Raw genomic sequence first — 12,677 nt, 5'->3', positions numbered from 1 at the left:
CTAGTTCGAGCGTTAAAATAACTTTGTGAGTACTAGTGAGTGTAAAATTACTTGTATAGTTATGTTGAGTGTTAAATACTTGAGAGTATGTAGTAGTTAAATTCTGGAGAGTATGGTGAGAGTTAAAATTCTGGAGAGTATGGTGAGAGTTAAAATTCTGGAGAGTATGGAGATAGTTAAAATTCTGGAGAGTATGGTGAGAGTTAAAATTCTGGAGAGTATGGTGAGAGTTAAAATTTTGGAGAGTATGGTGATAGTTAAAATTCTGGAGAGTATGGTGAGATTTAAAATTCTGGAAAGTATGGTGAGATTTAAAATTCTGGAAAGTATGGTGATAGTTAAAATTCTGGAGAGTATGGTGATAGTTAAAATTCTGGAGAGAATGGTGAAAGTTAAAATTCTGGAAAGTATGGTGAGAGTTAAAATTCTGGAAAGTATGGTGAAAATTAAAATTCTGGAGAGCATGGTGATAGTTAAAATTCTGTAGAGTAGGTTGATAATTAAAGTTTTGAAACTTAGTGAATTTATCACTGACGATAATATTAATAAAATGTTGAATAAATGTTTCACCCCTTATGTCTTAAAGTTTGACGTGTCGTAAAAAAAACAATTATAGTAATGTTATATGTAGGACAAAAATTGAAATAAGTTAAAAGAAAGTCCGTGTTAGTCTCAGGCAGAGCACACTATAGATACAAATTAGATCTATTTTTAAATATTTGGTTATATATATCAAGGACGTCATCTCTAAGAATAAGTAGCAGTTTGTCATCAATAAATTTCTGTGATCCATCACTATGCACTCGTATAACATAATAACGTAACATAGTAACATAATAATGTACTCCAAGTAAGAACCGGTTGTATTGCATGTCTACAAACCGTAGTTTCTGCTACAACCAACAACTTAATTGAACTTAGTCAAGCTGAGGATGAGCAATCTATGGATCGAGAGTGTCTGGTGGTTAGTAAACTGAAACCAGAGTTAATTCAACCGAACTCGATAGTATCGTTTTCTTTAGATACACTCATGTTTCTTGAGATTTTATTAAGGTCAAGCTGTGCTAACGAAACTATTCCATTTCAAAAACGTAACGAGAAGAAGTAATGGCTTTTTAGGTTCTAGAAACTATTTTAGCAAAATAAACCACAGAATGGTACAGTATACATATATATCTATGGACAACTGAACGAAAATAAATAATTATTTTGTTATTCGATGACGAGGAACCCACTTTGAGACTAATAATGGCTGGAGACGGCTTGAATGGGTAATGAAGAAAAACTTTAATATAGGTTTGTACCTGATGATGACAAAACCTTGTCGAAACGATGTACATTTGCTGTTATGTTAAACTTATATTAAAGTTTTTCTTCATTACCCATTCAAGCTGTCTCCAGCCATTATTAATTCTTTTGTTAATGAACAAATTACTGAACTATGATAATGTTCAAAACAGTTCATTATAGATTTTATCTTTTGTTATATAACAATAATGATCACTAACAATGTTACTGAAACTTGTAGCATAACAGGATGAAAGGGAAAAAAAGGCCTCTTTTTCAAGAATATTGAATCGAAACTCAAACATTATAAATACATTTTTCGTAGAACAAACAACAGATCGAACGTATCGATAAAACATAGATCTTAGTCTCTAATCAGAATGATATGACGTCACGATCTGCCAAAAATTTATCATGTGCTTTGCTCATATCAAGTTTCTATGTTTGATGTGTAACTATTACCCAGTGCTTGAGTGTAAGTGGACATAAGACACGTAGAGACATATAGAGAAAAGCACGTTTTGATACTTAAAACTTGATCGTTGTCAATCGAACTGTGTCTAAAGAAAAGTCCTCATTTACTAAATTTTATCAAAAATATACCATAGATCATTCCAACAGCTTTTGAAAAATATAGAGATAAGCAACCTAACATTCACATGTCCAATCCTTGATTTGGATTTATGACGAAGTAATTGGTAGAATAATTGTACTGAAATCCAAGTTTTCAAATGTCTAAATCGATAAATTTAAGTTGAACAAACTTTCGCCCTTTTTTATATATATATTCTTCTTCTGGTACCTCTTTGTTATAGACCGTTCTTTTAGTACCACTTTGATATGGACCACTTTTATTGTACCAATTTGTTATAGGCCACTCTTTTGGTACCACATTGTTATAAGTTGTTCTTCTGGTACCACTTTGTTATAGACCACTCTCTGATACTACTTTACTATAGACCACTCTTTTGGTACCACATTGTTATAAGTTGTTCTTCTGGTACCACTTTGTTATAGACCACTCTCTGATACTACTTTACTATAGACCACTCTCTGATACTACTTTACTATAAACTGTTCTTCTGGTACTACTTTGTTATAAACTGTTTTTCTGGCACCACTGTTATAAACTGTTCTTCTGATACCACTTTGTTTTTGAACATTCTTCTGGTACCACTTTGTTACAGGCCACTCTTCTGTTACCAATTTGTTATATATTGTTCTTTTGGTACCATTTCTTATAACCTGTTCTTCTGATACCACTTTATTATAGACTGTTCTTCTGGTACTACTTTGTTATAGACCACTCTTCTGGTACTACTCTGTTATAGACTGTTCTTCTGATACCAATTTGTTATAGATTGCTCTTCTGATACTATTTTGCTATAGACTGTTCTTCTGATACCACTGTGTTATAGACTGTTCTTCTGGTATTACTTTGTTATAGACTGTTCTTCTGGTACCACTCTCTTACAATCGTACTATACTTGCACTTCTTTTCCCTTCAACTTGCTTGTTCCTATCAGGAATTGACTCATACTAATATCCATAACAAATTGCTATTCTCTACAGCTTATACATAACTAATGACAGAATCAGCCATATTTTAGTTCTGTTACTGGAAGTGGTCCGATAATAGCGGCACTAATGGAACTAAAAGGTTCACTAATAATTGATAATTTAACCATTGGGTGTTTTACTTTCATGTCCTTCTTATAAACTCTGACATGCTGGACAACCCTTTACATCTCCAATCATAACTGACCAGTAGTAGTTTTTACTGATCCTATATGTTGTTTTAGTTACACCTAAATGTACAGTCAACATTGCATCGTTTTCTAACTCTAATACTGTCTGTCTACATTCCTTTCTGAGTAATATTTAATACCTACCATCTATTGCCCATTGCCATTACATTTACGCCTCAAAGATTCTTCCCGCCAGTAATAATAATTTCTTTCCAATTTAGTTATTTCTGGTTCACGGCGGTATACATACAAACTCCTGTCTTTTCACTGCCATTTTATTGGTCTCGATGCACATTTCCTATTTTAACAGCAGTTAAAAATTCATCATGTTACCTATTACAATTTCAAATGGTCTGAAACCGAGCTAAGCAATACTTTAAATTTAGTAGTTAAACTGTATTTTGGATTTAGCAGTTAAGTAAAAACCAATATATGGTCAGCTTATGATATTTGCAACAAGATTGATACACACAGTTTTCTTTTTTTAACACAAATAAGTTTTAAAATACACACAACAATACAATTTATAATAACAGTTATTACCAATAGTTATTACACACAATGATTTATATACAAAAATTTTACAAACTCACAACCAATATAAAGTGTTCTTTCTAGCTTGGAACTTCCTTGATATCTTATCGAGGGTTCATAATGAGCGAGTTAACTACGAGTTAACGTAGGTACAATTTACTTAATGGGGAGCTAGCTAGCTTTGTCCGTCGTTATTCTCTAATCTCGTTTGTTATCTGGCTATTTTGTCTACTTGTTAGCACTGTTACTGATGTATTTTGCAACATGGCAGCTTCTATCTCATCACCAAGGAAAACTTGATGTGGAATACTATCCACAACTCCTACGACTATTTCATCTTCAAAAGCTGAACATTTTAAATATGATTTAGTTAGTGGTACAATATACCGCGTCTAACTTTTTTTCCAACCAGAGTTTTCCAACTAATAGTTTTCCTTAACACATCTACGTCTTTTCCATACATCATCACTTTTTCTAAATATTTATTTGAAATTTTCTCTCTGTCGTCAATAAAACAAGTTACATTACCTTTCTTTTTCACAGTTTTGTTATTCCGCTTACAGAATTTAGTTTCATGTCCAACTTGGTCACATATATACACATTTTGTTGGAAGTTTCTAATTTCTCTTCTTGCTTATCAAACTTACTCTGTGGAGAAGTTTACATTACAATTCTTGACGAGTAGTGATCCAATTTTATTGTTTGTGATAAGTATTTTTACTAGATTGATTTTCACCTACTTTCAACCCACAATATATCCTCGACACTACGTATTCATCCGCTAACGTCACTATCTCGCGTACCTTTGCTGGTTTTCTCTCTTTTAACCATTTTATTAACTGCATTGGTAATTTTGTCAGTTTCATTTTTGAGCATTAAACCTGCAATCCTGTTAGTGTCTCCTATACAGTTAGATCCTTCAATCCATTGAACTAACAACTCATGCAGCCATGTTCTTTAAATGTCTCATTTACCATTTTATCCAAAACTCTGAACTTCCTGTGATAAGTTTCCAGACTTAACTCATACTTTCTAAAATAGCTGATTATATTATATCACACATTCGTCTGCGTTCTCAACCTTCTAGTGTGTTAAGCCTTTTTGGGTAACGCAGGAACTAGTTTCTTCACCATATCCTGTTGCTACCATTCCTCTGCTATCACTACTTTTCAGAAAAATGAATCTATATCGCTTTCACAAAATTTATGCAACTGCACATGGGTGCTTCTTTCATACATATCAACCATATCACCAGAAGTACCTTGCCTTCCACTCATCATTAACTCGAGTTTTGTCTGCTTATTGCTATAATATAACTCTACTTTTTAACATTTTTATCAGCTCTACTTCCAGTCCTTTGTTCACAGCTTCCAAATGTTTCATTTCTAACTGTATCTTAGCATGTTCTAAATAATTACCACAATAACCTTCGTGAACACCACTAGTAGTTCCCGGTTTTTTCATAAAAGTTGGAAAAATCATTTGTTGTGACTCCTGCCTCAATGAACCACATACGTTACAACCAGTAAAAATAAACTGAACCATCATCGAAACCAAAACGGACAAGATAAAAGAAAAAGAATCCCACTTCTGACACCACTTTGTTATAGACTGCTCTTCTAGTACTACTTTCTTAAAATCGTACCATACTTGCACTTCTTTTCCCTTCAACTTGCTTGTTCCTATCAGGAATTGATTCATAGTAATATTCATAACAATATGCTATTTATTACTACAATCAACAACACATAGATTGAGAACTAAGTTTTGTTTCCTACTGGCAACATATTAATTATTTCTTCCTTCATTCATTTCTCTCTCTTACATTTCCTGGTCTTCTTTTATCACTGCCTGCTCCTCACGACAACTTGTGAAGTCAGACAACCATATTTTGTATTTGGTTTGGTTTTATTATGCACAACGCTATACAATGGGACGTTTGTGCTGTGCCCCTTATTCAAATTCATCCTCAGAAGTAGAAACAAATCATTTTATAGTAGATTTAATTAACTTAAAATCATCCAACTTCTTCGTTATAGAAGAAATCGGTCCAGTGGTGCACGATTAGTGCCCCCCCCCCCCTAAGAACACCGCGCTACGCACTTTGGAGCAGTAATGGTCAAATACTTCGATCTTTCAAGTTCGTTTAGCTTTACGTGAAATTCGACAAAGAAGCTCCATCGTTTTGGCCTATCTTTCCTCACGTATTTCTAGACGCGACTTTTTCTGGAATATGTTTCAACTCTTGGACCCCTCTAACAGATGTAAAACTGGAACTTTTTTAGGGCATTTTAAAGAACATTTTTACACTAAATCTAGCCGTGGGCTTTTTGTTTGATAACACTGGACAGAAGTTATCACCAAACGTCATTTTACACTAGGAAATCAACACTTTGATCAGAACTTAATCGATGGAATATTCAATATCTGTATTTTAATTTGCGTTTGATGTACGAACTGATATTTGATTTTGCGCATGTTTTGCTAATTTATCAATTAATAGTGAGTATTGAAGATAATGTAATATACAAATTTATGTTACTTCAATTTATCTTAGTTATAGTGTTATATTAGTGGAAGAAAAAAACTACATTTCAGACTTATTTGAATTAAGAATTTTACCATCGTTATAAAGAATAAAGATAATCTACACGTTGAAAGTTAAAAAGCTATTGACATTTTGTTGTTTTGTGTGAATTAACGTTAAAAACAGGGTTGACTACATTACAGCTATTATTAACATTCAAATCAGAAAGTCATATGACAACCACAGCTGTGGAACAGAATGTATCAGAACTAACTTTTGCAATTCCTTGGCTTTGTGTACAAAGGATACGTAACACTCCTTTCCGAAGCAAAATATTTATACACCAAGATCATAAAAAATGTTCAACTTGGGGATTTAGAATTTCCAACATGAGGATATCCTTTGTACTTAATTAATGGTATTGGGAAAAAATTGTGGATCAACTTGGGACACCATAACCATCCAGGAAGCACCTGCAACAAGTAATACCACCAGTAATGGTAAGCAAGTTGTGGTGAAAATCCATAAATGTCAATGACAAAAGTCGTCTATGTGATTCAGGTAACAGTACGAAACAAAACCAGAAGGATCGCCATACATGTCATGTGCACATAAGCAACTTCCATTATATATCCGTTCAACCCCCTTATTGCTCAAGCAACTAGAACAACATACGAAGACATACCACCCAAATCGCCGGAAACGTCGTCTATGGATTTCTGTGAAATCAGAATATTGAAACGGGCGTTATGAAACTGTCTTTCCCGTACGCTAGATGGCTTATGGAAAGCATGGCGAGAGGAATGATATAATTTAGGCATGAAAGCCATAAGACGGAACCTTTGAAATGGAAACTATCCTAAAGGCGTATGGTTAAGATGCGTGGCCGTCAGAGAGCATGATCAGACGTGACAACATGGACTTACAGCTACGTAATGAAGCCCCAAAAGCGTTTTAATATAACGAACTCTGCCCTCTGTATATTAAAACTATCAACTAATTTTTACAATTCATCTATATATTACCTGCTTGTAGCTTCATCATAGAAGAATGGACAATATATTTTAAGAAATGTCAAAAGTCTTTGTAATTAGGCTTAGCAATGACTCTAAATGCATGGTTCTGCAATCTTGTTTGATCAACTTGGCATTCAATTAAGTTTTCAGACAGTTTTACGTTCCACAAAAGTTAAATAACAATTATGCTTGTAATATCTAGAGAAAGAGTTAAAACTAAGAATTGCTTGGGTTTAATCGGAGTACATACACAAACCTATTTGCTCTTTTACAGACTGATTGCACTAAAAATCACTTTGACTTGAATTTTGTGATTTGGTGTGTATAGTTAACGTTTAATAGTTGTTGTATCTTAAATTGCATCATTATTTTTTTTAAAAGCTAGACTTTTAAACTGAGTGTAAAAAAACAGCATATTTTATGAGTTTCCTGAGTGCTCTGTTAAGCCTAACACTATGCAAATAGGTTGAAGGCTCTACTAATAGAGCCAAAATTTATTACTTTATTCACTTCGCTAGGAATAAAAACATTATCAGTTAAATAATCACCTTATTAGAGTATTCAAAGTGTACTGTTTTTTATAATAGTAAGTATTAATAATGCAATTTAACAACCATTTTCTAAGATATTCGCGTTTAATGCGCATGATTCTATTTCTGTTCAAAGTAAGAGATTTCCCTGAATGAGAGAACTGTTATGAGAAACGAGAGTTAAAAGTACATAAAAAAGAAAAAAAAACCGTCCAACAAATTTCGTTTTTCGACTTCTGCTGTGTACATTGCATAATCTTGAATACTACATAATGTTTGTTCCGAATAGTAAAAGGAAAAATGCTGCTCATTTGGGGAATCACACTTGAATGCTGCACATTTGGGGAATCACACTTGTGTGTTCCAAAACTGACAGAATCTTTTAAACCGTTTTTGATCTTTCGGATAAGGAAAAACACAGGATTATCAGGAAAACCTTTTCATCATATTCAATAAAGGAATTGGTCTGGCCTGTATAGAACGTTCTAGGCAATATAAGTTAATTTTGAAATTACGCTAGTAATCCGTTAGAGAATATAGTTATTTATAATTGTCATCAATACTTTCAAGACATTGATTTGTCATATCATGTCGGTTATGATTTGATTATAGATATTTGATCAACTCTGAAGGTCAGTACGTAACATTATAAATATAGAAATATTTTTTATTATGATAACATGTGATTCTGAGCTTATGTTTTTTCAAGATGCATCTTATTCTTTACAAAAATATAAATCAATGTTAAATTCAGTACCAAATACATCTATAGTAAATGTCTAATTTTTTTTTTATAATACTTTATCTAGAATAAAGTTTTTTATATCAACATTTGTATAGCACTAGTTATTGGGTAAAACACTTACCACATAAAGTACAAAATAAAAACTTTGGTAAAATATTCCATATATTTGCAGCTTATCATAGTTTTTTTTCTATTTTCCTTAATGAACTCGATGCTCTGTTGTTTATTTAATTACGTTTTAAATTATCATATTAATTTAATTTGTGATAACTATATTTTCTATTTGTGTGCTTTCCTGTTTATATATATATATCAATATATCATACGGAGACATTTTTTTTAACAAACATTTTATTTTTATTTTTGTGTCAATTAGCTCCAAGCTACTAGAAGAGAGAGAGATGGTGGAATCCGGATTGGTCTTCAAGCGTTAGGGATGGCGTTGTTTTCTTAGCGTCAAGAAACGTAATTAAACCTGTGTATTTTACTAGGGCTTTTCAACCCAAGAGTTCAGTTCTATCACGATGATGCCTGTGTCCACAACATGAAACAAATTCAAGCACATCCTCTCCTCAAGGCTGAAAAAGACATGTACACTTTAACCAAATCGTTCTCAATTACTTGTTTACCTTACAGTATTCACTGATTATTTTATATTGTGCAGAAGTTCTGTTTGTAGGTTAAAAAACGAAACTATATTGGTGGTTAGTAAAAACTGAAGACAAATACAAACAAACTTAACAAACTAAAGGTGCTGACGATAGAATTTTGTTTTTCTACTTGACAGTTAAGAGAATTCAACCTAGATAAAGTGATTTATTGGATCTTTGATATGAATCCTAAAAGCACAGTTATGTGTGTTGTTTGCCTGTTGTTGAGAGCACTGGTCGTCAGTACTATATTATGGTTGGCTGTTTACGACTTGGGTGCCAGTGCACTGAAAGCCCACATTCCAGGGGACATCATCTTTGGAGGGCTTTTCCCTATTCATAAGAAAAACGCAAAAAGCAAATGTGGTCCAATTAATAAGGATCGTGGCATTCAAAGAACGGAAGCAATGTTATTCGCCATCGACAAGATAAATCAGGATCCTTCCATTCTAGGGGACATCAAACTTGGAGCTATCATTCTAGACACATGTTCCAGTGACAGTTACGCCCTCAACCAATCCTTGGAGTTTATCAGGGCGTCCATCAATACCGTAGACTCTTCAGCTTTCGAGTGTCAAGACGGAACTCATCCCAAACTAAAGTTCAGTAATAAAGCAATTAGGGGGGTGATAGGGGGCTCTTACAGTGAGGTTTCTCTTCAAGTTGCGAATCTACTTAGACTCTTCCGAATACCTCAGGTCAGTCCAGCGTCTACTGGTACCTCACTTAGCGACAAAAGCAGATACGATTTCTTTGCTCGAACTGTTCCTCCAGATACCTTCCAGGCTGTGGCTCTAGTAGACCTTGTGCAACTATTTAACTGGTCCTATGTTTCACTTGTGTCCTCAGAAGGTCAATACGGTGACTCAGGAATGAAAGCATTCCAACAAGAAGCGCGTGCTAGGAATATATGCATTGCCGTGAACGACAAGGTTCCTCATTCGGCCTCAAAAGCAAAATTTGATGAGATTTACAGAAACTTGTTAACTAAATCTAATGCTAGAGGAGTAGTGCTTTTCACAAGAGCAGAAGATTCGCGAGGAATTCTTGAGGCTGCCAAACGAACCGGTTCCGTTAACACGTTCGCTTGGGTGGCTAGTGATGGTTGGGGAACACAGGACAAACTAGTTGAAGGACTTGAGGCCGTTGCTGAAGGTGCCATTACAGTCGAGTTGCAGTCCAAAGAAATAAATGAATTTGATTGGTATATGAAGAATCTGACTCCCTTAAACAACCGAAGAAACCCTTGGTTTGAGGAGTATTGGGAAGATGTGTTTTCTTGTACGCTCCCTCATAATGTAAACCATCAGATTAACAACACTGTACTTGTATGTTCGACTAATCTAAGACTAGACGAAAGCGTTGGTTATAAACAAGAGTCTAAAGTTCAGTTCGTCGTAGATGCAGTCTACTCTATTGCCCATGCCCTCCACAGAGTCTGGGAAAACTTGTGTGGCCCTTATGGAGAAGGTTATTGTGAAGAAATGAGGGAATTAGACGGTGGTGTCCTCTATCGAGATTATTTGCTTAATGTTTCATTTATTGGTAAGTTTGAGTACATTTCAGCTTTTTATTATTTGAAATTGTCATTTCAGAAATTTATTGTTTAACCAGAAATATTTTATGATGTTGTGGGTGTTACAACGAATGGGAAACGGTCAAAAGATCAAATATAACATCAATTAAATTAGAAACTTTGGAGCATAATTTTAGTTTCTTCAAATCAAGCACTCTATAGCTCATGGTAATGACATGCGCATATGTTATTAAACATGTGTTTATTCACGACATATGAAGGATTGAGTGAAAACGAAAGCTTCACACACGTTGCGCTAGGTAACTTGAAGACTTGAAGGCTTCAACAGCAAATAATTATAAAGTATGCATTATAACATATTAAACACGTGATGTGTAACACTTTCAAAGTATAACAGAAGCTAAAGTAACACCGAACTCTGGTACTCACTTTTCTTCTTCTCTAGCGGTCCAGAGCTGCGTAAGCTACTTTTCCTAAAGATAAATGTACGAGAATAGTTTTCCAGAAGTCTCTCGTCTACTGTAAAATCTAATAGAAAAGGCGGCTATCGTGCAGACGTCTTAGGTGTTGTTTTTTTTTATGATATGTTCACGCTCCTTACTGGATATGCTTCAAGATTTATCACACTTTGAATTGACAGCCCTGAACACTTATCCTAAGTTTGTTATGAAAAATTCCTGGTTAGTTCTCGATATCTAATGACTATGAAAAGGAAAACTTTTTTATACTCATCTGATGTTTAACTCTCATGTTACCGAATTGTATTAATACTGTTCACTTCCGACAGGGCTCAATGATTGCATTACATTAAATAATTTTATGTTTTTGTTTGCTACAACAACCAGTATAAAGAACTGACTAAACCAAATTGGATTTTTGTTTGTTGTTAAGCACAAAGTTACATAATGTGATGCCAGTGCTGTGCACACAACAGGTCTGGAAATCCGGTTTTTAGCATTATAAGCCTTCCTGAACTACTGGAGGACACGAAATTGAGTGAAATCACTCATTTTATATATATAATACACAGAAAACCCCAGCCATGATCAACTGAATTTATTACCATGTTGACATGTTTTGGTTTAAATTCTTATGTAATTCGTATGTCATTAGTGATCCTGTTTTGAACCAGCAAACACTTTTGCATAAATATTTAAAGAATGTGTTTAGAAATCCGATGACTTCATTAATTCTAGAGTTAATATTAATCCAGAAAAAATATTAGATTGAAACATTTTATTTCTTATATAAAACGCTTGAGAATATCAGACAAGCTAAAGCAATGTTTGGTTTTACCACTACCAGAAGATTACTTCTACAGCTTTCACTTGTTTATATCGGTTTTGGATTCTTAATGAATGTAATTTGTTTCATATTACAATTTCTAATGAAACCGAGCTAAATGATAATTTAAATTTAGCATTAAGTAAAAACTCATATATGGTCAGTTTATGATATTTGCCAACAAGATTGATACACAAAGTTTTCTTTTTTTTAATACAAATATATTTTAATACACAAAAAACAATACAATTTACAATATATAGTTATTACGAACAATGATTTATATACAAAAGTTTCACAAACTTACAAGCAATATAAAGTCTTCTTTCTAGTCCGGAACTTCCTTAATATCTTATCGAGGGTTGACGATGAGCGAGTTAATTTCGTAGGTTAACTGGCGTAGGTATGATACACTTAACAGGAGTTACTAGCCATGTAGTTCTCGCTGATCACACGTCGATTACAGGTCGAGTTTCCACCGATGACGTTTGGTAATGTTTTCGTAAAAGTACTAATGTCCGATGTGAATCCGCTGAAGTTGAATGGTTTCTAATGTTCGAAATTTATAAACGTTCCTGGTCAAATATCTGAAAATTCCCGATTAATTAGCGTTATAACAATCACAGTTATAGCTTCCGAAGTTTATAGCAAACCAATAATAGATACTGTTTTTTGGCGCGTCACGTTGGTTATTCTTATAGGCGTGTGGAGAGTTTCTCGAAAATTCAGATTACGTAACAATACAAAGGCTAAAACTAGCGTTTACGTACACAATTATACTGTTGATTCTTACACTCGAGAATCTTCTAAAATTTTAGA

At 33.8% G+C, this 12,677-nt stretch overlaps 1 protein-coding gene across 2 annotated transcripts in view; it reads left to right on the top strand.

The window, feature by feature from the left end:
- LOC106462694 (metabotropic glutamate receptor-like) overlaps window positions 1-12,677 on the top strand; it is an 85,836-nt gene that overhangs the window by 8,205 nt on the left and 64,954 nt on the right. For both annotated transcript variants that reach the window (XR_002611336.1, XM_022390015.1), the window contains exon 2: window positions 8,764-10,582. Coding sequence is in view for 1 of the 2 variants with exons in the window: in XM_022390015.1 (XP_022245723.1) it covers window positions 9,220-10,582 (1,363 nt within the window). In the remaining variant the exon portion in view is untranslated. The remainder of the gene's footprint in view (window positions 1-8,763; window positions 10,583-12,677) is intronic.

Source organism: Limulus polyphemus, unplaced genomic scaffold (genome assembly GCF_000517525.1).
Source record: "Limulus polyphemus unplaced genomic scaffold, Limulus_polyphemus-2.1.2 Scaffold1226, whole genome shotgun sequence".
Lineage (NCBI taxonomy): Eukaryota > Metazoa > Arthropoda > Merostomata > Xiphosura > Limulidae > Limulus > Limulus polyphemus.
The sequence above is the reverse complement of the archived record's forward strand: the minus strand, read 5'-3'. Positions and strand labels throughout refer to the sequence as shown.